Below are 26,020 nucleotides of genomic sequence, written 5' to 3'. Positions count from 1 at the left end.
GGAGCTGATGGTCATTTCATTTAATAAAAATCTTAAATGCAACCCACATGCACTGTTTGGTATTACGCTGCAGCCTGTATGTGCATTTTAATAGATTACTTGTTTGTGAGCTAGAAAGTTTATTAAAGGTAAACCCCATTAAAAAAAAAAAGCTTATCTAATAAAAACCTTTAGATATTTTTTAATGCAACTCAGCAGTGACGACCCCCCCCCCCCCCCCCCCCTTTCAATATGAGGTTATTGTAAATGCACCCATTGGGACTCCTGTCTCCGCTCCTCATTAGTGAGTTAAGTGAGCTTTAAAGCTTAATATTTATTCTCCACGCTTCCATTATAATATTACCAAAAACAAAAAAATAAAGAAGTTTTGCATGCGATATAGGAATGCCTGTCTTTTTTGTAAATTTATGACAGGATTACTCTACTTTAAGCGCGAGGGGGGAAGCTGCTCTCTCCTCTCCTGCTGAATGCGCGAGACAGCAGTGGGGCTCCAGTTGGCTGTGCGCTCTCAGACGCAAGCATCCCACTGCCTGGAGTTGGAGGACACTCGCCCGTTTCGCTGCCTGATCCATCGTCTTTTGTCTCCCTGCGGCGAGAAGACCACCCGCACCGGGGGGAAAAAGAAGGAAAAGAAGTATCTTGTTTCTTCGGGGTTTTTTTTATAGAGTGATAAGAGTCAGAGAAACTGTGCTGAATCGGCATTGAACACTTTTTGTTTTCTATCGAGCGGAGGTTTATTTCTCGTATAAAGCGAGCTGGAGCTGGATCTGTACACCGGAGCGCACACTGCTACGTCCCCTTTTTCAATGGATTTTAACACAGTGGAAGTACCTTGGGAATTAAACTACTGTTAAGTCGTTTCTTCTTTTTTTTCTTTTCTTTTTTTTTTGTTCGCAAAAAAAAAAATCATTCCAACAAAAGGTTTAATGATTCACAAGGAGAGGACGACGATGATCCTCACAGTGCTGTATGTGCTCCTGCCTCTTTTAGGTAAACTTCACTTGATCTATTACCAACAGCTCGTTTAATACTACTAATTTATATTAATATTAAATGTTTAAATGATGAGCTTTGTTATTAATGAAGGGGGGAGAGTGTGGTAAAGGCAGCGGCTGCTCACTGGAAGCCTGGGAAGCGTTGAGACTTTCAGATTATGGTCATAAAGTGCTCCAAAAAAACGGGGGGAAAAGTCAGCAAGGAGGTGTCGCTGCTTTATCAAATCATAATGAATATATAGGAGCTAAATGTCACTGCGTTTTTATCTTCGTGATGAAACTGTGTGTAAACTTTCCCTTTTTTTCGCAATTAGAAGGAAACAGCTTTCCAGTATTGATCGTGTTCAATGTTCAATGTACAGTAGCGACTCAAAATGTTTATTCCATTGGATAATAATCCAGTCTGCAAAGTGGCCCACTGCTTTAAAAAAAACTTTGATATGTATTTTGAGGAAAGCAAGGTAATAACTACCAAGCTGACTTTTTATTTTATTTTAATTATCATCATTATATTATTATAAATGCTCCACTTTCTGTTTTCCAGATGTGTTGTCTTATGCTGAGGAGAACCTGCGTGCTGGAGCCAGCCGGCTGGACTGTGTGAGAGCCAGTGAGCAGTGCCTGAAGGAGCAGACGTGCAGCACCAAGTACCGCACGATGAGGCAGTGCGTGGCCGGCGGCAAGGAGAGCAACTTCAGCATGGTGGCCGGCCTGGAGGCCAAGGACGAGTGCAGGAGCGCTATGGACGCCATCAAACAGAGCCCGCTGTACAACTGCAGGTGTAAAAGGGGCATGAAGAAAGAGAAGAACTGCCTGCGCATTTACTGGGGGATCTATCAAACATTACAAGGTAGGGTTTTAATGCTTTTGGAGGAACTTTTTCTTGTCTTAAAATGCACCCTCACCCCTTTTTATGTGTAGTTTTCTGCAGACAGTGTTATTGTGTAGCTTAAAGATTAATAAAGACCCTTAAGACTCCCAGTTTTGGCATCCTGCAGCTAATGTGGAATGCATATTTAGGATTTCTCATCAGTTCTGTATTAGGCTGATATGATTTGTTGCCCCAGCTCCTCCCATTTCTGTATGGAGAGGGGTAGGAGGGGAGGGAGGGGGGGGGGCACTATCAGTCCTCATGACCCTCCCTGCTAGTCTACCATAAACACAAAAAAACTCCAAAAATAAAAGTGGCACACAGCTCAGTATCTAACAGTCCAATGCAATCATGCACAATCACTCAACTTTCAATTCAAATTTGGCCACAACTGCCCCCGACCCCCCCTCCTCCTCCCCCCGTCCCTCCTCGACTCTGTCCACGGCCACGGTCCTTCGCAGAGCCGAGACACTTTTTGACCTCCTAAATCACTTTTTCCTTGAAAGTAATGGAGCGTGAAAACCCCTCAGCGATGACAGTGCCATCTTAAAGTGTTGATCATAGCAGGGGGGTGCGGGTGTGCGTGGGATAGGGGGGGGGCTTTTAAGTCCCTAAACTGCAATCAGCCCCATCGCCAGCGAGGCGACTTCCAGTTGCGCAACACAGCTGACCAACCTGCCTAATCAAGCGTGTGGCTGTGTGCCAGCGTGGATATCGACTGACCCAAATAACCCATGTCACATGCAGGCCATTGTGAGGGGTGAAGGATGATAAACAAAACAGGAGGGGGTTAAAAAACAAGTCTATCCATCCATCCATCTATCTATCCATCTATCTATCTATCTATCCATCTATCTATCCATCTATCTATCTATCTATCTAGTAATCTAATCTAAACATTTGTCTTCTTCACAGGTAATGATTTCTTGGAGGATTCCCCCTACGAGCACGTGAACGGACGTCTATCTGACATTTTCCGCCTGGCTCCCATCTTAGGTAAGGAAAGAAAGAAAGAAAAGAAAAGAAAGAAAGAAAGCTCAGTGTTTATTTTCCATTGTTTCATCGGTCACTTGTCTCTCTCCGTGGAGATATACGATATAAAAGTTGAAAAGCTGTGCATGTTCTCACTGGAAGGTTATCTGTTGTGTCAAGTATTTATCCCTCCCCTCATCCTCTCATCCGCTATCTGTCTTTCTACTCCGTCCGGCTCCCCCCCCCCTCCTCCTCCTCCATTCGTTCTCACCCCCAGCGATATTGCATGCCGGCTGGAAGTGACCTTGCATGGGGAGCTATAGTTCTGAGTCTCATCAAGCAGTGGATAAATGCTTCAGCTGTGAGAAAGAATAGGGGGGGAGAAAAAAAAAGAGAAAAAGGAAAAAGGAGGGCTCTGTTGTTGCTGGTGTGAGTCACCGTGGTTGTGGACAGAATCCTGTTGTGGCTGTTTGAATCCACTTGTTGAAAAGATGTGAGAGTGAGTAGCTCTGTGAGTAACGTGGGAGAGCATGACATGCATTTTTCAGCTCCGATCTTGTATGTGTGTGTGTGTGTGTGTGTGTGTGTGTGAGAAAGAGAGAGAAAGAGAGCAATGCTGACTGAAGCCCCTAGATGGCGATGTTATTCCCTTCTTCTTCTACTTCCTTCTTTCCCAGCCACTCAGGTGCTCTGTGGTCCACACAGTTGTTGCAGACTAGTGTTGTGTGTTATTTGAAGCTCCTCACATATACTGAATGTGGTGCGATCATGTTGCTGCTTAGATGTTCATTATTACACTGCAGGTGATGAGCAGCGTGTCAAATCAAACAGACACGCTCTGCCTCCACAGCTTCAAAAAGAACAAGGCCGATTTTTTGACCCTTTTTGATAAAGAGGAAGCCTTTTTTTTTTCTTCTTCTTCTTATTTCTGTGTCTTTTTTGCCCTAAACCAATGCTTCTCCTACAGTAGGGTGACATCATAATGTGGGTGGTGAAATACAGATAAACAACATCTTGGACTGGGTGTCGGGTTCAGTGTTTTTTAAAGAAGCATTTTCTCCTCTTTTTTTTTCCTCTTGCTACCCCCCTCCCCACCTCCCCTCCTTCATAGAAAAAAAAGCCTTCAAAAAAACCACTGCATCACACTGTGTATAGGTCACTGGTCTGTAATATACCAGTCTCAGCACGAGATGAGACACCCGCAGGGGCATCAGCACAGGATCATAGTTCACGATTCGAGGAGGGTGACAAGTCTCGACGGTCTGAGCTGTGACGAGAGGGAACCGACAGATTTACGGTGCCATTCTTAGCGAAGCCAGGCACTCCTTATTTGCTGTCCAAATGCCTCTTTATGTCGATTGATAGCGTTGCATACATCTTTTTTTGTCAGCTATACAAATCAGTCTAAGTGCAGTTATGCAGAGTAGGGCTTCAACTTCTGATTATTTCCATCTAAAAAGTCCAAGTTGACTCTCAAAAACCTAAAGATATTGAATTTACAATGATATAAAACAGATAAAAAAGTAGGAACTCACATTTGAGAAGTTGGAAACTAGAGAATATTTGACATGTTTGCTTTCTAAATCACTCAAATCTTGCTTTTGACAACTTATCACATCAGCCGTAGTGAAAAATTCACCCAAAGAGTTGATTATTCCTTCTCAGATTGTTTAATTGGAAGGATTTTTTATAAACTTAAATCTGCAATTTAAAGAGAAATCCACTAGATTAACTGACTATTTCTTTCAGAGCTAGTCCAAATATCTCTTTATGTTAGTTTCCACAGCTTCACAACATCACTTCAGAACAGCCTGGCTTTGTCTTTGTCGTTAAAGTGTAGTTATGAGGTCAGAACTTACTGCGTCTGTTGATAAGGAGTGAGACGTTAGGATGAAGTGGGTGAGTGAAACTGTCAGGGTAAGTTAAAGCGGGAGATAAAACAGAAAGCAGGACGGGACAACGGGCGGTCGGTCGTAAGAGAATAGCGACTGATTGTCACCACAGAAGAATCATGGAGGAGCAGGAGGAGGAGGAGGAGGAGGAGGTGGAGGAGCAGGTGAGAGGAGAAGGCTGCAGGGAGCGAGGGTTAATCACTGAATAGCAGAGTGAGGCTAAATGGACGGGGAGGACAGAAACAAGAAAGCATGAGATCATCCGGCCTTCCTTACTCATTCTGTGGAAAATTAAAGGGCAAGGTGACAGGAGAAGGATGGAGGCAGGAATGATTAGAGCTTAGAGCTTTTGTTTTTGATCACTCACTTCTCTCTTTTACAGTACAGTCTTGCAGCATAGTGAACAGAGGGGGAGCTGGAAATTTAAACAATAGAGCCACAAAAACACACACAGAGAGGGCTGAAAGGGGACCAATATGAAAAAGACTCTCTGGAGGATTCTTATTTAACATCATGCAAATTTAGGTCAAAACTTTATATCAGGGGGTAGGAGTGATATTAGAGCTATAGTTTCTTTATCGCCTGCACACATTTCTTTTCTCTTACATACCTTAAAATTTTATGCAAGATGGCTAATTTTTTTTTTTTTTTTACGGCAAACTTAAACTTTGTTCTATATTATAGCGCTAATTAGTAAATTCTTTTATTTTTCCCGGAGGCTCCCGTGCTCCTTAGGCACCAATTTGTGAACCCGCTTGTGATCCGAGTCAGCGATCTGTAGTCTAGCCCCTCTATTTTCAGAGGAGGGGTCTAAACGCGTCGCATGTTTGTCTCAGTAAAGGCAGTAACACTCAGTGATCCCCGGCTATATAGGAACAATAGGCCCGCCATGATGATCCCGTAAGTCCGTGATCGACCCCCCATGTCACTGACTGAAGCCACTAATCTCATGTGACACCCATACGTACAGTGCACAGATGCATACACACAAATACACAAACACACACACACACACACACACACACATCCAATGACATGCTGGTGGCTGTCAGTCTAGTTCGGTGTCATTTCCGCCACACACATGCATGCATATCTTTACTGATTTACAGAAAGCCATTCATCAATACTTAATTGGGGGTTGAGATTTAAATAAAGGGCTATTTCATCAAAGTAAACCCAAGATTTTCATGCCACTTACAGAATAATCCCAAACCTTACAGAACATCACGCACACCATTTCCCTGTGCTCCTCCAGTTGTCATCTTCATCACTCATCATTAGTCACAGTAAGTCTCTGGAAGAGGCTATTACACATTTAATCCGTTAGAGTGTAAACACATTATTTATTTTGGTAAATGATAAAACACATATTTAGACACAAGGAAAAAGTTATATAAAATACTGATGTAATATCAAGCTTTAATGATCAAATCGAACTTTGTGGATATTAGAAAATGAAATACACATAACGCACATAACACACACAGTATTGCCACTGGGTTAATTTAGCTAATTATTTTCATATCTTTACCTGGGGCGTCGTGGCTTTGCCTACGGGGTTGAGTCCAATGAATCACACAGAAACTCATTTCTCTGCACCAAAAAATGAACAACTATTGCAGTAGAGCAGCAGTCTAGTCCACACCAGTTATCCAAGTGCTTTTTACAGACATGAAAACATGTGCATGTGCTTAATTTAGACAGCTATACTTAATTAGAAACCACCCAGAGCGAGACTGCTCCAACTCTGCATGTGTAATCCTGATCAAGACTCTTTTTTTTTTTTTTATAAATCTGCATCTGGAAGTGATAGACGGTCGTGCTGTTGTTGTATTTAGAGGACTACTGTTGTTGCAGCACATTTAAGATTTAAGGAGTTAAGATTGTCATAAATTCTTTATAACAATACAGATCGATAGTCTGTACTGTAGCTGCTTGGAAAGTGGATAGAAGTGTTGCAAGACCAGCAGCACTGTCATCTTCTTCTAGTAGGTTGATGTGATGATTCAACGGGTCATGCATACTAAAGGAGGCCGCTCTCTCCCTGCCTGCTGGAACTAATGGAAACTCTATTGAGGCTGTTTCAGAATCTCCATCATGTAATTATCCTTGTAAGAAAGCGATGACTGCTTTAAACACTCATTTAACACATTGGTTGTGACATTAAATACAGTGTGTGTGTGTGTGAGAGGATGTAATGACTCAGCCAGCGTGTCCATGTGGGCCTCATCTGGGTTAAAAGCAGGCTACGTGGGTGCTGAGTGGACATGGGGCTTGAACTGGGCACATTTTGCACATCCCACATGGTTTCAGTAAGAGCTGGGCTGACTGTACGAGCCCCAAAAGGGATATACAGTAAGTGGGCTAAGCCGGCATGGGCATAAACAGGGCAAATTGTACGGGCCCCATATTGTTGCAGAAACATGGGCCACACATGTGAAGCCCATGTGGGTTGGCTAGATGGGCCCCATTCAAGGTCAATTCTGATCCCACTTAGGGGCAAACATATGGGGTCTACATGGGTTTTACCCAATTGGGCCCCACCTGAAACCTCGTCAGCACCCACTTGGGCAAACACAGGTGCAGAGAAACCCACTTGGGACTCATATTTGCAGCCCTAACTCTTATGGGGCCCACATGGACATGCTGGCTAAGGAAGCATGTATTTTTTTGGTATGGTTTCTGCTCCGTGTTTAATTCGAATTTCCATTTTCTTTCCCGACTAAACATCCCTGTGTTGAGTCCCTTAATCCTTTTTTTCTCTCTCTATATCTCTTTAGCAGCTCTACCTGTTTTTTGATGTCTCTGTTTAAAGTCCAGTAAAGGGCTCAGTGAGTTCCTCTGCTGCCTGTGGAACCACTGAGACGACTGATGCTGCCTTATTTATATGCAAAAAAAAAAAAAACCCAAATCTGTGCAGATGTTTCCTTCCTGCAGGTGTCACACTTTCATAATCTGAATATGTATCTGTACATTTTTTTTTTTTTTAGTATGTAACCTTTCTCTGAACTTCATTAGATTCCAGCTATGTAAGATGCTAGCTTTTATAAATCAAGTAAACAAGGAGGCAGATGTCACGCTGGGTTGAAGAAAGCTACAATTTTCTATCACGCTGCATGACTTCATATAAGCTTAGAGGAGAGGGGGAAGAGGGGGGAGAGAAGAAAAAAAAAAAGAGCGTAGTTTAGATGAAATGACTGCCTTTCTTTTCTCCTCACCAGTTGCCCATGTTTATGAGTCAGTGATCCATGCAGGAGGAGAGAGAGCAACACATAAACAGGGAGCATTATTCGGAGACTCAAGTGGACTTAGAATTACTGCCACACCATTTGGCTCGGGCCGCTGGCAAATCAAAGCCGTGTAGGAAATGGATGAATACACAGCCGGCCGGGACAGTTTCATATTACTGTATTCATAAACACTCGCAGGTGCTTTTTGGGTCCCCTTTTTTAACCCTCCTGTTGTCCTCGAGTCAAGGAAGGAAGGAAGGAAGGGAGGGAGGGAGGAAGAAGGAAAGGAGGGAGGAAGGAAGAAGGAAGGAAAGGAAGGTGGAAGGAAGAAGGAAGGAAAGGATGGAGGAAGGAAGGAGGGAAGGAAGAAGGAAGGAAAGGAGGGAGGAAGGGAGGAAAGGACAGGAAAGGAAGGAGGAAGGAAGAAGGAAGGCAAGGAAAGAAGGAAGAAGGAAGGAAAGGAGGGAGGAAGGATGGAAGAAAGGGAGAAAAGGAAAGAAGGAAGGTAGGAAAGAAGGACAGAGGAAAGAAAGAGAGAAGGAGGGAGGGAGGGAGGAAAGAAGGAAGGGAGGAAGGGACGAAGAAATAAGGAACGGAAGGAAGGAAAGAAGGGAGGAAAGGAAGGTAGGAAAGAAGGACATAGGAAAGAAAGAGAGAAGGAGGGAGGGAGGAAAGAAGGAAGGGAGGAAGAAATAAGGAAGGAAAGGAGGGAGGAAAGGAAAGAAGGAAGGAAAGAAGGGAGGAAAGAGGGAGGGAAAGAAGGAGGGAAGAAAGGGGGATGGAGGAAGTACAAACGGAAGGAATGAAGGGAGGAAAGAAGAATAAGATGGGGTCAGTTTGACCCGGGAGGACGACATGAGGGTTAAGAAGAGGAGGTCAAGATGATGATGTTGAGAATAAGAGGAAGGCGAACAAAGAAACAACTGGGTAGAGAAAATCTTTAAGCACAAGTAGTACGATGAGGAAAGGTGAGAGAAATGTAACACGAGGTAAAAAGTGACACGGGCCATAATCGACAGTCTGGGCCGCAGCCAAAAGTGAGTTAAGGTAAATACAGCAGCGGCGGCCGTGGTTTAAATGATGGGGCGGCGGGCGCTGGGTGAGAACGGATAAGAGCATCAAAGATTCCAGGAGGAGGTGCGACCCTATGAATAAAGATGAGTTTACACAACTATCATTTCACTCTGGCTCGCACGCTGACCTTGTGCAGTTGTTTGGCGGTTCTGAAGTGATAATATAGTATTTAGGTTCGAGAGCACTTATCTTTAAACTACTGTTTGTACTTCAAAAAACTTGACAGTACGAGACTCGCAGCATAGTTTGAACTTTTCCCTTTTCGTCCTTATACTGTATGTCAAGGGTAACTGTTAAATTAACCCTCCTGTTGTCCTCGAGTCAAGGAAGGGAGGAAAGGAGGGAGGAAGGGAGGAAGAAGGGAGGAAAAGAAAGAAGGAAGGAAGGAAGGTAGGAAAGAATGACAGAGGAAAGAAAATGAGAAGGAGGGAGGGAGGAAATGAAAGAAGGAAGGAAGGAAGGTAGGAAAGAAGGAAGGAATAAGGAAGGAAAGGAGGGAGGAAGGAAGGAAGGAGGGAAAGGAAAGATGGAAGTTAGAAGGAAGGAAAGGAGGGAGGAAGGAAGGAAGGAAAGAATGAGGGAGGAAAGGGAGATGGAGGAAGTACAGACGAAAGGAAGGAAGGAAGGAAGGGAGGAAAGGAAAGAAGGAGGGAAGAAAGGGGGATGGAGGAAGTACAGACGGAAGGAAGGAAGGGAGGAAAGGAAAGAAGGAGGGAAGAAAGGGGGATGGAGGAAGTACAGACGGAAGGAAGGAAGGGAGGAAAGGAAAGAAGGAGGGAAGAAAGGGAGATGGAGGAAGTACAGACGGAAGGAAGGAAGGAAGGAAGGAAGGGAGGAAAGGAAAGAAGGAGGGAAGAAAGGGGGATGGAGGAAGTACAAACAGAAGGAAGGAAGGAAGGGAGGAAAGAAGAATAAGACGGGGTCAATTTGACCCGGGAGGACGACACAAGGGTTAAACTACACCTAGACAGATTTCTTTCTTTCCTTTCCTTTCCTCCCTCCTTTCCTTCCTTCCTTCCTTCCTTCCTTGACCCAGGAGGACAACAGGAGGGTTAAATCAAACTACACCTCGACAGATTTCTTTCTTTCCTGAAGTTTCGGAGCGGAATTCATCTCCCCCTAACCTGAGACCAAATCTGTCACATTTAGTTCAGGCAGCCACTCCAGTAATCAGAAACTGTGTTCTCTGGCTCGCAATGAATATTTTCCCCCACCCCGTTGTTGTTGTATTGATGTCTGTTTGGCTTAAACTCTCTCCTTAAGCTCCGTCTGCCTCCCTGTTGGCTGGTACAGCAGCAGCACTAGCAGCACTAGCAGCAGCTCTCTGTATATATATCACCCACTCACCACTCATAAGCCCCAATACACAAAGCTCAATATTGTGTCTTTTCCATGTGTCAAGACTTCAAACGCATCTTGTCCTCCTCCTTCCTACTGCTGAAGTCAACCTTGAAGCGTATAGTTGCAGCAGTGATGTGCGCATACACTGTAAGACTGTAAGTGTGTGTGTGTGTGTGTGTGTGTGTGTGTGTGTTTTGTGTGAGTGTGAAAACATCTGTAAGTGCGTGGCCCCAGCTGTCAAGCCGAGGCAGCGCTTCAAATCCCAGTGTGCTGACACGCAGGGCTGAGAGGCTGTCAGCACCACTCAACCACTGGCTGCAGAGGAAGTCACTCTCATTATGAGCTGCCAATGTGTAGAGATAAGAGTATCTACCACTGTCTCTTTCCCTGATGTGTGTATGGATGCATCTGCTTGTCTGTCTGTGTGTGTGTGTGTGTGTGTGTGTGTGTGTGTGTGTGTGGTGTGTGTGAGATAAAGTCAGGGAGGGAATGCAGAGGAGTTACAGAGGTAGAAACATAATTTATTGTGCTGTATCTTTGAGAGAGAGAGAGAGAGAGAGAGAGAGAGAGAGAGAGAGAGAGAGAGAGAGAGAGAGGAGAGAGAGAGAGAGAGAGAGAGAGAGAGAGAGAGAGAGAGAGACAGAGAGAGAGAGAGAGATAGACAGAGAGAGATAGATAGACAGAGAGAGAGAGAGAGAGAGAGAGAGAGAGAGAGAGAGAGAGAGACTATCTTGCCTGTTCTTATAACTTTATTTTTCTTCTTTTATTTATTCAGAGTTGGTTGACTGAACACACTTGCTCTTTTTTTTTTTTTCTCCTGCCGTTTCCCGCTTCACGCTTATTCAGTCAAATGTATTTGTTGCTGGGAGTTGCTCTGGATATAAACAGTCCTACACTGTTTGCCGTCAAGCAGATTTAGTGTTTGCTTGATAGAAGTTGTCAGAGGAGTGGGTGTTTCCTCTCAATTTTTTTTTTTGGGGGGGGGGGGGGCGGGGTTTAGCCTCGTGATGCACAAATCTGATACGCTGGATGAGGATTAGTGCCGATTCTGAACTTATTAAATGGATCAGACATGACACAGACTTTAAAAGGGACATTTTTTTTGCTGTTATCATGTCAGATATCTTTATTAAACATTGTCAAAGTGCCAAAACTTGAGGTTAACATATGTAGAAATTATACTGTATTTCTGGGGCCAGTACCAACATTATGGAATAAAAAAATAATAATCAATAATCAGAATATATGTATATTAGATGCACATTTTTTATGGGATGTGGTAATCAAACTCTTGTGATAAAGATATGTAATGCAGGAATGATATCTTACAGTTTAAGTATAAAAACAGTGCACTGAAACTTTAATCTTCACTGGGAGTTTAATCATTATGAATTCATATTAATGATAAAACACATACAACAAATAACGTGGATGGATATATTCAACTTGAATTAAGAAAAAAAAGGATTGAATTGACATAAAACACTGCCTATATAACATAAAAATCTCAGTGCACATCAGACAACATATATGCCGATACCCATATATCTGTAATAGGCCAATATCGGTCGCTAATATCCGCTAATAATGATAATAATAATACTAATAAATTTAATTTGTATTGCACTTTACTTTTCAACAATCTCTGACCGATATATTACTCTGGCTCTTGTAGAAATTATCCCTGCAAGTAGGCATGGGCCGGTATGAGATTCTGGCGGTATGATAACCATAAGCAAAAATATCATGGTTTCATGGTATGGCGGTATTGTGATTACAGCTCTAAAATGTTCCTAAAAGGAAGAAAAATAAAGACAGACATGTTAATTTAACCTGAATCTGTAATGACAGTGTGAGGGGTCCTGATACTCTACGCTGCAGCTGCACCACCTGAGCACTTCCTGTCTTTGACCAGACAACAAACAGCTCATACCTTAGAGTTAGGAACAGTATGACAGAACATCTGGTGGTTTCGGTTATCGTGACTTTTTCAAATCCCGGTATACCTTGAACACGGTTATCAACCCATGCCTACCTGCAAGTCAAAACTCAGGGCTTGAATCTGTACTGAACTCTTCGTTTCTATCTTGTTGAGGTGGTGACATCACCTTGTCGTGATTGCTCATAAATGGCTGTCTGTTTTGTTTCTAAGGTTGTTGCTATGGCTGTTGCTAAGGGTTTTCCATGGGACTTTCATGTCATCTATTCTCATATTTTATATTCTGGCCTAAAACATGTGTTTGAGTTTGAGACATTTTGATTAAAGATTGAGGCAAAAGTAGTGAAAACCTTACTACTATAGTTTGTTTCATGATTTTATGACGTAACTGCTTCCAGATCTGGAGTATAGAGTAGTATAGACCTGGAAATATATGTTATATGTCCCATTTAAGATTTTTAAAACTGACTAAGACACAATGCACAACTGTTTCTACTAACATACACTAATGTTTTAGTCTTGATGGTCATAAGGACACATATTAAAGGATTGAGAAAAGACAGAAACACACTGGATGCCAGAAAGACTATGATTATTAGAGATGTATCCCCCGGCAACCCCTCAAATCTGGCATTGACATAAAATCCTAATCTCAAGGACTTCAAACACTGAATGCAGAACTTTCAAAACCCTCATTTCTGCTTCCTTTTACCTCCCACCTGATTCCAGTCATAAACTCAGTCATGGCTGACAAAGCTTTACCAGAACTGGGGGGGGGGGGGGCAGCAGCTTGATCAGAAACAAACAGGAAATTATAGGAAATCACTGAATAGAGAAAAAAGTATGACTGGTGCGTCATCACTTTAGCCTCAAATCAGCCCACGGGGGGTTTTATGAGAATCCATTTTTTTTCTAGAAACAGGCACAGTGCAGCTGATGACGTCATGAGTTTCCTGGTTTGGTTTTGAAGTCATGTCTGACCTCACAAATGTACTAATAAACCCTCCTCGTCATATCCCAGAAAAAACGCTCCATCACCTTTGTAAACCAAGTGACTCAGCTCTCTGGGGCTAATGTAACGCAATTCAAACTGCATCATTAAATTGGATGTTTTTCTTATTCTGCATGTCAGTCACAGACCGACTGCTGCCCTCAGTGTGGTCTGACTCACAGCGACTTGAATTTTAAATCGGAAGCTTTCTACTTCCAGACTTATGCTTCCTTTCAGCCAGAGTGCGACCTAGTTTCTACAACATAAGACACCTGGACTGAGTTGGAGTCTGGTCCAAGTGTTGGGATTTTCACCTGCAGTCCTGTTTAGCGTCATTTAGCATCACCTTTTATTCTAAGAACATGTGCAAGGTTGAAGAAAGGACTACGCTTATCACAATAATTATCGACTTATCGTACGATAGATGGATGGATGGATGGATGGATGAATGGATGGATGGATAGATAGATGGATAGATGGATGGATGGATGGATGGATGGATGGATGGATGGATGGATGGATGGATGGATGGATGGATGGATGGATGGGCTATTCTATTAACCCTCCTGTTGTCCTCGAGTCAAGGAAGGAAGAAGGAAGGAAAGGAAAAAGGAGGGAGGAAGGGATGGAGGAAAGGAAAGGAGGGAGGAAGGGAGGGAGGAAGGGAGGAAGGAAGGAAAGGAGGGAGGAAGGAAGGGAAGGAGGGAGGGAGGAAGGGAAGGAGGGAGGGAGGAAAGAAGGAAGGAAAGGGGGGAAGGAAGGAAAGGAGGGAGGAATGGAGAAAGGAGGGAGGAAGGGAGAAAGGAAGAAGGAAGGACAGGAGGGAGGAAGGAAGGAAGAAGGGAAGGAAGAAGGGAGGAAAGAAAGAGAGAAGGAGGGAGGGAGGAAAGAAGGAAGGAATAAGGAAGGAAAGGGGGGAAGGAAGGAAAGGAGGGAGGAAGGAAGGAAAGAAGGAAGGGAGGAAGGAAAGGAAAGAAGGAGGGAAGAAAAGGGGATGGAGGAAGTACAGACAGACGGAAGGAAGGAAGGAAGGAAGGAAGGGAGGAAAGAAGAATAAAGACGGGGTCAATTTGACCCGGGAGGACGACACAAGGGTTAAATCTACCTGCATTGGGAGCTATGTGCAATCTGTGGACTTATATTTCTTGCTTCTGCCACTTTCAGGATAAACATCACATTACTGCTGTTTGACCAACACTTTGGGAGCTAGTTCAAGTTCAGCCATGTATTTATTTATTTGAATTAATCCCTCCCTCAGTCTGGCTTCACTTTTTACTCTCTAAGCCAGAGGTGTCAAACTCATTTTCATTCAAGGGCCACATAAAGACCAATTTGATCTCATGTGGGCTGGATCATTAAAAGGAAGGAAGGAAGGAAGGGAGCAAGAAGGAAGGAAGGGAAGACAGATGGAAGGAAGGAAAGAAGCTAAAGAAGATAGGGCAGAGGGGAGGAAGAAAGGTAGGAAGGAAGGAAGGGAGGAAGGACAGATGGATGGAAGGAAGGGAAGAAGGACAGATGGATGGAAGGAAGGGAAGAAGGACAGATGGAAGGAAGGAAGGGAGGAAGGACAGATGGAAGGAAGAGAAGAGAAGACGAGAAGGAAGGGAGGGAGGAAGGAAGGAATGAAGGAAAGGGAAGACAGATGGAAGAAAAAGAGGGATGAGAAGAAAGAGAATATAGGAAGGAAAGATGGAAGGAAGGAAGTAAAGAAAAGAAGATTGGGAGGAAGAAAGGTAGGAAGGAAGGAAAAGAGAAGGAAGGAAACTGGGCCGGATTGAACCTCACGGCGGGCCGGATCTGGGAGGGAGCAAGGGAGCAAGAAGGAAGGAAGGGAAGACAGATGGAAGGAAGGAAAGAAGCTAAAGAAGATAGGGCAGAGGGGAGGAAGAAAGGTAGGAAGGAAATAAGGGAGGAAGGACAGATGGAAGGAAGGAAGGGAAGAAGGACAGATGGAAGGAAGGAAGGGAGGAAGGACAGATGGAAGGAAGGAAGGGAGGAAGGACAGATGGAAGGAAGAGAAGAGAAGACGAGAAGGAAGGAAGGGAGGGAGGAAGGAATGAAGGAAAGGGAAGACAGATGGAAGAAAAAGAGGGATGAGAATACAGGAAGGAAAGATGGAAGGAAGGAAGTAAAGAAAAGAAGATTGGGAGGAAGAAAGGTAGGAAGGAAGGAAAAGAGAAGGAAGGAAACTGGGCCGGATTGAACCTCACGGCGGGCCGGATCTGGCGCACGGGCCGCATGTTTGACACCCCTGCTCTAAGCTCTCTGCAGCACAATGATATAACATCTCTCTCTGTTATCCTCTCGCATCCTTATACTGTGTTCACCCACCGATCACGTGAGTCCTGATCTACAGCATGTCGTCTGTTTGCAATGCAGTAGAAAAAGAAAAAGCCGCCCCCTATAGATCTTATAGCCCCCGCCCCCTTTCCTTCCCAACACACACACACACACACACACACAGACACACACACACACACACACACACACACACACACACACACAGAGGAGTTTGTTTTGTTAAAGACTCCAAAATCCACTGCCGACATTACTGTCCCTGTGCCTTGTCTCATATGAAGCCTAATCAATACCGCGCTGTGTTAGATTGGAAACTTGAGGCTGTGTCTACAAGAATCTATTGATTTCTCTCTCTTTTTTTTTTTTTTTTTTTCTCCCCCTGTTCCCTCCCGCTTTTTCTGCCCAAGCTCTTCCGTTCAGGCTCGGGATCAAAGGCTTTATCCTTCAGCAAGGTTTGAGGTGTTCAGTTCCAGGCTCAGCTCCCCGCTCTCGTGTTCGGAGAGAGAGGACACAGCCTGTTGGGAATGTGTGTTTTCACTGACCTTGTCTCATCTCTGTACTGATGATTTTTTTTTTTTTTTTTTGGCATGCAGTGCTCAGTACTGTAATTTGAACTATGCAGTTATGCTAAGAAATGTGTGAGCACTTTTTAAAGCTAAATATAGATGGATTTAAATTGTTGGTTTTGGGGAAGAAAGGCAAGGTTTAAGGGAAATTTCTCTACATTGTGGGAGAGAGATTATTCTCATTCAGTGGTAGCTGTCAGCTTTTATTGTAAAATGTACTGTATTATGCTGCAGAGGCTGAGCATAGTTCAGATATAATCCAAATCCTTAAGGCAAGGTTAAAAGAACACCTTTATATTCTATGTCTCACCGGCTATAGAAGTTATTTGCTCAATCCAACCAGGCCTTTTTAAAATTATCCTTCCCCATGCAGCTACATGTCAGCTGGTCGCTTAATTCAACACACTGTTTCAGAAATGACTGATCCAGCTGTTGGCCATTGGCAGGATAATTCAAACAGCAGCCACATCATCAGGTTGCCAGTCCAATCACTGGCTGGCGCACCATGGGCCAAGAAAATCATTTAGTTAAAGGTGACCAGATTTGAGTCCCTCTGAGAGGCCTTTGATTGGATGTGAAGTGGAAGGGTGATTCATCATAGTTAATAAATGCAGTTGACAGCTTAAATCAGCAGGATGGAGCATGTGCCAGGTCTGCCTCCCGCTGCTGCTTTATACTGCATGCAAATATGGACAATTAACTTTTCACATACACAGTTGCGGATGCCCACGCACACACAGAGTTATACAGGAGTACGTGTGCCTCTGCAGCGGGACTATGGCTTACAGGTAAAGGGCAAATTCCACACACGTAATAGTCATATCCTCAGATTTAAGAAAGAAGCTCTAAGTGGAGAATTTGATTTAGATATGCAAACCTTTTACAGATTGAGGAAACATCTAAAGGCTGATATTTGATGCATGTTAACATTGTAAACCTGGTCGATACTACGTGTTGGAAGTGGATTAGTAGTAACTGTTGTCTTCTCGGCATCTCGGGAACTCTGATTTAACATTTAGGAGCTGATTCATATTGAAACGGAGCAATTTAAATGATGTTTCAACCTAAAACCTAAAAAGCTCAATCTCAAATCCTGCACATTTAATACACTAAAATCATCTAAATGCATCTAAATTTGGCAAATATCTACATTTGAATCAAGAATAAAGTAAAGATTGCTTTAGTACTGCATAGTTAATTACAACGTTTATAATCACATTTACAGGCAAAGGGCAAATTACACACATAAATATAGTCATTACCTCAGACTTAAGAAAGAAGCTCTAAGTGAAACATTTGATTTAGATAATATTCAGTGTCCCCAAAACATTTTTATAGGTTGTGAAAACATCTATAGGCTGATATTTGATGCATGTTAACATTGTAAACCTGGTCGATACTACGTGTTGGAAGTGGATTAGTAGTAACTGTTGTTTTCTCTGCATCTCAGGAACTCTGTTTTAACATTTAGGACCTGCTTCGAATTGAAATGGAGCAATTTCTTGATCTAAATCCTGCACATTTCATACACTACACTCATCTAATGCATCTAAATTTGGCAAATATCTACATTTGAATCAAGAATAGAGTAAATGTTGCTTTAGTACCATTTACAGGCAAAGGGCATAAATATAGTCATTACCTCAGATTTAAGAAAGAAGCTCTAAGTCAGGGGTGTCAAACTCGATATGATGGACGGACAGAATGATGGATGAAAGAAAGGGAGGAAGGACAGAAGAAAGGAAGTAAGGAAAGATGAAAGGAAGGATAAAAGGAACGAAAGGAAGACAGGAAGGAAAGAAAGGGAGGAAGGAAATATGGAAGGAAGGACAGAAGGAGGTTTAAGGTTTTTGCTCGAGTCAAGGAAGGAAGGGAGGAAGGAAGGAAGGAAAGGAGGGAGGAGGAAAGAAAAGAAGGAAAGGAGGGAGGAAGGATGGATGGAGGAAAAGAAGGAAGGAAGGAAAGGAGGGAGTAAGGAAGGAAGGAAGGATGGAGGAAAGAAAGAAGGAAGGAAGGAAGGAAGGAAAGGAGGTAGAAGGGAAGGAAGGAAGGAAAGGAGAGAGGAAGGATGGATGGAGGAAAGAAGGAAGGAAGGAAAAAAAGGAGGGAGTAAGGAAGGGAGGAAGGATGGAGGTAGAAGGGAAGGAAGGAAGGAAAGGAGAGAGGAAGGAAGGGAGGAAGAATGGAGGAAAAAAGGAAGGAAGGAAAGTAGGAGGGAGAAGGAAAGAAGGACAGAGAACAGAAGGGAGGAAGGTACAGGGGAGGAAAGAAAGAGAGAAGGAGAGAGGAAGGAAGGAAGGAAGGAAGGAAGGAAGGAAGGAAGGAAGGAAGGAAGGAAGGAAGGAGGTAAGTAAGTTAAGACCTGATTCATATTGAAATGGACCAATTTAAATGTTTCAATCTCAACTTGATCTAAATCCTGCACACTTTATATTAATATAGCTACTTAACTCTTCTAAATGTGTCAAACAGCTCCATTTAAATCAAGAATAAAGTAAAGATTGCTTTAGTACCGCTTGGTTAATTACAGCGTTATTATCACATTGTGTTTTGCTTGGCTGTCCTGTTGTCCTCGAGTCAAGGAAGGAAGGGAGGAAGGAAGGAAGGAAGGAAAGGAGGGAGGAAGGATGGATGGAGGAAAGAAGGAAGGAAAGGAGGGACTAAGGAAGGGAGGAAGGATGGAGGAAAGAAAGAAGGAAGGACGGAAAGGAGGGAGAAGGGAAGGAAGGAAAGGAGAGAGGAAGGAAGGGAGGAAGAATGGAGGAAAAAAGGAAGGAAGGAAAGTAGGAGGGAGAAGGAAAGGACGACAGAGAACAGAAGGGAGGAAGGTACAAGGAAGGAAGGGAGGAAAGAAAGAGAGAAGGAGAGAGGAAGGAAGGAAGGAAGGAAGTTAAGACCTGATTCATATCGAAATGGAGCAATTTAAATATTTCAATCTCAACTTGATCTAAATCCTGCACACTTTATATTAATATAGCTACTTAACTCTTCTAAATGTGTCAAACAGCTCCATTTAAATCAAGAATAAAATAAAGATTGCTTTAGTACCGCTTGGTTAATTACAGCGTTATTATCACATTGTGTTTTTCTTGGCTGTCTGAAGCCTGACTGACCGCCGGCAGGTGTGCCAAAGCCTCGGCCTTGTGTTAAGCTGCTGCTCTAAGCCCTCAGCTGCACACAGTCAACTCACAGGATTAATCTGCCATGGCTCCGGCCGTCAGGGTTTCCACTCGTATAGCGTTTGTGTGTCTTAATAGAATTTCATACTCTACCAAAGCAAACCGGACTTGACTTAACTTATATTGTTTCATTCTTTTATATAGAAGTGGATTTGTAAAGCTATACCTCTTCCTCTCTTGGGAATTGTTGAGATATCTTATTACAAGGAGTTGACTGAGTCGTATAGATAGACACAGACGGTGATGAAGCTATATGAGAGACAGCTTTTATTGTGTAATATCAGCATGGAGACTTGTGCTATAATCAGGATTTCTTGGTTTTTTCTTAGTTTATCTTCACAGAAAGGTGTTTGACATGAAATAATATGATGTCATGGTTGTTAATGGTTTCATTTAACCCTCCTGTCGTCCTCCCGGGTCAAATTGACCCATCTGTTTTGAATGTTCCTTCCTTCCTTCCTTCTGTGCTTCCTCTCTCCTTCTCTCTTTCTTTCCTCCATCTCCCTTTCTTTCCTTCTTCTCTCTTTCTTCCCTTCCTCCATCTCCCTTTCTTCCTTCTTCTGTCCTTCCTCTGTCCTCCTTTCCTTCCTTCCTCCCTTCCATCTTTCCTCTGTCCTTCTTTCCTGCCTTCCTCCCTTCCTTCTTTCCTCCCTCCCTCCTACCTTCTTTCCTTCCTTCCTTCTTTCCTCTGTCCTTCCTTCCTTCCTTCTTTCCTCTGTCCTTCTTTCCTTCCTTCCTCCGTCCCTCCTACCTTCTTTCCTTACTTACTTCTTTCCTCCATCCTTCCTTCCTCCCTTCCTTATTTCCTTTCCTCCCTTCCTTCCGTCCTCCATCCCCCTTTCATCCTTCTGTCGTTCCTTCCTTCTCACTCTCCTTCCTTCCTTCCTCCCTCCGTGCCTTCTTTCCTGTACTCCCTTCCTCCCTTCCTTCCTTGACTTGAACACAACAGGAGGGTTAATCAGTTTTTTGTCACCACATCTGGTTGTAACTGTCACCGAGAGACCAAATACACAAAGTTAAACTTATGAAGGCAGTGAAGCGCAAACTTTTATTTTGAAGGGTAGCGGTTTTGCTGTCATGTTTTTCTTTATTCCTTTGAGTTGTTGTTAATATAATAGGAAATTGTGTAATTGTGAAGGTTAATGTTTTAAGCACACATGTCAGGATGTCAGTATTACTAGATAAATAGGTATTACTGGATTTTCTGAACTGCACTTACCCCGTTGGGTCGGGTGTTACTTCCTCTTTGCGCTGTGGTTTTTCCCAGAAAGAGCACAGAGAGCATGTATGAGAAAACCTGTGAACACCTGTGAATGTTTCTTCTCCGTAATGCAGTGAAATAAAGTGTGTTGAGACCATTCAGGAGTGTGTCTCGGCCTACCTGATAACACAACGCAGAATTAGACCCACAACAATTGCACACTTAAAAATGGAAATTTAAAGCATATCTTATATTTGCTGTATTGAAAATCTACTCAAGCAAGCTGTTAATTTTATGAATTGTTACACTCTTGATTTGCAGAGTCGTAAAAACACTCCAAGTCCAAAGTTTTTATCACTCGTCTTGCTCATACAAATAAAAGAAGAAGAAACGTGTCATCATCACCACGCTGTTTTATGTTTCGCTGCTTGCACCATTAGATCCTATTTTATTCAGTTTGCTTGTGCAACTAGCTGCCACCCATTTCCTAACCCTTTACATACTGTTCAGGGTCAAATGTGACCCATGTTTTACATTTGAGAGCTGTAAAAACACCCTACACACATATATTTAAGCCAGACTTTTCCTAATGTGACCCACAGTTTACAAAAATATAAATGAAATGCATCATTTCTTTTCATTTTTGTGCAGCTGGTACACATTTTTATATATGCAAAAAAAATTAGAAAAATCAGCATTGAAACATGTAAAATAGTGATTGTGAATGTCTTTGAATCAAACAGAAGGATTAACAACATTTATTAACCCTCCTGTTGTCCTCGAGTCAAGGAAGGAAGGGAGGGAGGAAGGAAGGATGGAAGGGAGGCAGAAAGAAGGAAAAGAGGGAGGAAGAAGTCAGGAAGAAGGAAGGACAAGAGGAAGGAAGGAAGGCAGGAAGAAGGAAGGACAAGAGGAAGAAAGCAAGCAAGGAAGGAAGGAAGGAAGGAAGGAAGGCAGAAGGACGGACACGACGGAGGGAGGAAGAAGGAAGGACAGAAGGGAGGGAGGAAGGACGGAAGTAAAGGAGGGAGGAAGGAAGGAGGGAAGGAGAGATGGAAGGAAGGAAGGAAGGAAGGAAGGAGTAAAGAAGGAAGGAAGGAAGGACAGAAGAGAGAAAGGGGGGTGAAGGAAGGAAGGAAGGGAGGAAAGAAGGAACAGTCAAAACAGACGGGGTCAGTTTGACCCGGGAGGACGACACAATAGTTAATGACTGATGACTAATTATGAGGCAGAATAAGAACAGTATGTAGTTACATGTGTTATTATTATTGCATTGTATCTTAATGTAGTTGGCTGTTAATGATATGGAAAGGTTAGGTTAGGTCAGGCGGGGAGTTCTGGTCCTCTGAAATGAGGTCAATGTGGAAGTAACTTAGAGCTGCATTCCATCAAAAGGCCACCAGGGGGCGACCGTCTCTATACAAGTCAATGGAGAATTCACCAACTTCTCACTTGATTTCTAACCTCAGTTTTCAAAATGTGTTTATGGTCTCAATCGCTAGTTTAAAGCCTTCTTCAATGCAGTATGATGTTCATTTGGGACATTTTGGCCTCCCTGATTTTATATGTGACGATAAAGCAGGGTATGCATTAGGGCGTGGCTACGTCCTGATTGACAGGTTGATTGACCAATGTCCTCGAGATCCAGCCCTCGCAACCATAGCAACCTCCCCACTCTGCCCATGACTCCGCCTCATGCCCATATAAGTAGAATCCGTGTTTTTATTTTTCCCAGCATGCACCTGACATTTTCAAGATGCCGCTGCCTAGATTCGAAACTATTGGCTTCTGAGCAGCAGTCCACAAACCAATGGGTGACGTCACGGATGTTACGTCCATTTCTTTTATACAGTCTATGATTATATTAGGTAAGCTTGTGGTCAGTGGTTTAAGCTGAGCCTCTTCTTCATGCTTGTTGACTCTCGCTTCCCACTGCAGAAGTAGGAAATTTACTTTGAAGGTTCCCATCGGTCGATTGGAATTTACTCTTTGTCCCCGTGTGATCATGTGTGTCAAAGAGCCACAGTGTGTCTGATTAAAGCAGCGCATCTAACTAAAAAAAAAAAAAAAAAAAAAACAACCCCAAAAAACAAAAAAACAACAACCATGTCTCTTTGGAGAATAATAGCTTCACCCACTTTTTCCTCTCCCTTCTCCCTTTGTGCCTCTCCTTTTGATCACAGAGCAGCATCATCCCTGAAAAGCAAACACACACACACACACACACACACATGTTCAAGAATGCATGCACCCGCTGACACACAAAAACACACACACACACACACACACACACACACACACACACACCCACCCAGCTGAGGCCTTGTTTTGTGCCAGTCTCTGCTCTCAGAGATGTTAAATGAGGGCATTGATACATAAATTTGCATTTGTTTCATCCACAAACCGTCCTCCTAACTAAAAAATCTATAACTGCGTGCCCCCAATTTGCCAGGCGGCTTCAGATGCTTCTATTCTGAGCTTGTTTCATGTGAGGCTAGCGTGACTGTTTGATCGATCTGGTTGTGTGTACACACTCGCTTCACACATAAGTGGGCTAAACTGCGATCTTTCACCACACCGACAAGTGCAGTTTTTTTTAAATTTCCTATGTGTAATCTGGGTTAAACACCATACTAATTATTTTTTGGGGTTCCTTACTGTATGTGTACTTACACCACATGTGGCTTTTACCTTTCAACACTTACATACTGTTCATATTCATGCATTTAGAGTAGAATAGAGTAGAATATGTCTTTACTGTCTTTGAAATTGAAATTGAATTCCTTAAAAGTGCAAAAAGGAAAATAAAACACGTACCACACATAAAACTTTCACATTCTGCAGGTATGGATATTATAGAGAATTTACAAAATGATCAAGTTTTTGCTGTGTTTAGTGCAAAACTGTTATTTAATAATGTATAATTAGTCTATATACATAATTGTGAGACCACAAATTATCATCAGTCTTTAATAAATGTGAATAAATGTGCGCAAAAGTAGAAAGTTAGTTTAGAAAGTTGAAATATTTATCATATTCTCAGTCACATTTTTAGCTAAAAGAAAAAGTTGTAGGTGTTTTTTTGTTTCTCTTAAATGTGAAAATGGGTCAAACTACTACTTTCAACACTAATATACTGTTCATATTCATGCATTTAGAGTAGAATATGTCTTTATTGTCATTGTTCAAGTGCAACAAAATTGAAATTGAAGTCCTTAAAAAGTGCAAAAAAAGCAATAATACATACATACTTGCTTCTAAAAGGAAAATAAAACACATACCACACATAAAACTTTCACATTCTGCAGGTATGGATTTTGCAAAATGATCAAGTTCTTGCTGTGTTTAGTGCAAAACTGTTATTTAATCTGTAAATTTGTGCTTTCAATGCTCATAATTAGTCTATATACATAATTTTGAGTCCACAAATTATCATCAGTATTTACTAAATGTGCACAAAAGTAGAAAGTTAGTTTAGAAAGTTGAATTATTTACATTTTTTGCATATTCTCAGTCACTTTAGGATAAGTCATCATATTTTTAGCTAAAAGAAAGCAAGTTTTAGGTGTTTTTTGTTTCTCTGAAATGTGAAAATAGGTCAAACTACTACTTTCAACACTTATATACTGTTCATATTCATACATTTAGAGTAGAATATGTCTTTATTGTCATTGTTCAAGTGCAACAAAATTGAAATTGAAGTCCTTAAAAGAGCAAGAAAAGCAATAATGAATAAATAATTGCTTCTAAAAGGAAAATAAAACACATACCACATATAAAACATTCACATTCTACAAGTATGGATGTTGCAAAATGATCAAGTTTTTGCTGTGTTTAGTGCAAAACTGTTATTTAATCTGTAAATGTGTGCTTTCAATGCTCATAATTAGTCTATATACATGATTTTGAGTCCACAAATTATCATCAGTCTTTAATAAATGTGCACAAAAGTAGAAAGTTAGTTTAGAAAGTTGAATTATTTATCATATTCACAGTCACTTCAGGATAAGTCATCACATTTTTAGCTGAAAGAAAGAAAAAGTTGTAGGTGTTTTTTGTTTCTCTGAAATGTAAAAAATGGGTCAAACTAGACCCTGAACAGTACGCAGCAGATTCAAGTTGACACTGATGTGTAAAGTTGAGGTGTAGAGCATGATTTAGACCAGATGTGGGTTTTTTGTTGATTGACGTTAAACGAACCAGAAGTGAAAGAGCTCCGGAGCTTCCTCTCACTGTGTATGCTGCAGAGAAGAACTATACTCCCTCACTGATGATGATACAGGAAACACCTCTCCTTCCTCTCGTCTGTGGCGTACTGAACCAGCCCTCCTGTATCTCCTCTTCCTTCCATCATAAACTCAAGGATTGTAAGAAACCCCCCCGCTCCTTTGCATCCCCGTCTGCCTATACCTGGAAAACACCCAGATTGTGACTTTTACCCGTCAGCTGAATGATCTGAATGCTCTCTCTGACTTTTTTCCCCCCTCCTTTTGACCCGTGAGTCCTGAACCTCCTTGTGAAACCTTTGTGAACCCCCTCCATTGCTTTTTTTTTTTTTTTTTTTGGTTGGTTGGTTGGTGGTCCTGAATCAAGCGCATCTCTTGCAGAGGGTGGGGAACCTTGGAGCAGCTCTGCCACTTCCGCTCCAGGAAGGGGGGGCGACCAGGGCAGGGTATCCCAGGGCAGAGAGCCCGCTCTGGGCAGAGGGAGCCCCTCCTCCACGGAACTTCAGGATCCCAGTAGAAACAGGAGAGCTCATCCCAATTGGGCCATACTGGGTAACGAGTGCTTTTGTGTGTGTTTGATGGTGCATGATTGCTTTCTTGAGATGAAGTCAGACGCAGGAGTCATACTTCAGATTGTTCTCTGTCTGCGGTTCAGCTCGCGCTCCGCCAGGCGCCTGCAGCTCATTTCTCTTTTCTCTCTTTCGTTATGAGCCGAGCGGGTTCGTCTATTCTTGTACAGCAGCAGCAGGTCATATGGTGCACAAGTAAGTTTCACAAGTTGCCAGATGATGATTTATTTAATTATCATATTATGATATTTAAAGAAAAGAAAACAGACTGTAATAGTCCCTGCAGCTACAGACAGGCATTGCAGACATACTGTATTTTTACTCTTTTAACATTTTCTGGATTTCTGATCAGTTTGAAACACTTAGAAAATAGAAATAGCCGGATTTGGTTTGCTCTTGGCTCATTTTGCTTGTCCATGTGGGCCCCATAAGGGTTAAATTTGGGCTGCAGGTTAGGGTTAGTTTGGTTCATCAGCAGTTTCCATGGTGACCCCACCTGTGTTTGCCTATAAGGGCTTCAAGTGGGTTCTGACTGGGTATCAGATGGGGCCCAATTGGGTGAGTTAAACATGAGGGGCCCATGTTTCTGGAACAATATGGGGCTCATATAATTTGCCCTGTTTTTGCCCATGCCCTCTTAGCCCACTTACTTCCCTTATGAGACTCATACAGTCAG

The 26,020-nt window shown here is 42.6% G+C and overlaps 1 protein-coding gene across 1 annotated transcript in view; it reads left to right on the top strand.

Moving 5' to 3' along the window:
- Positions 1-950: 950 nt before the first annotated feature.
- gfra1a (gdnf family receptor alpha 1a) overlaps positions 951-26,020 on the top strand; it is a 173,248-nt gene continuing 148,178 nt past the window's right edge. Inside the window, 3 exon segments of the mRNA XM_053333677.1 lie at positions 951-990; positions 1,540-1,845; positions 2,782-2,862. Coding sequence (XP_053189652.1) covers positions 951-990; positions 1,540-1,845; positions 2,782-2,862 — 427 coding nt within the window.

Source organism: Scomber japonicus, chromosome 14 (assembly GCF_027409825.1).
Source record: "Scomber japonicus isolate fScoJap1 chromosome 14, fScoJap1.pri, whole genome shotgun sequence".
NCBI classification, from domain to species: domain Eukaryota; kingdom Metazoa; phylum Chordata; class Actinopteri; order Scombriformes; family Scombridae; genus Scomber; species Scomber japonicus.
The sequence above is the reverse complement of the archived record's forward strand: the minus strand, read 5'-3'. Positions and strand labels throughout refer to the sequence as shown.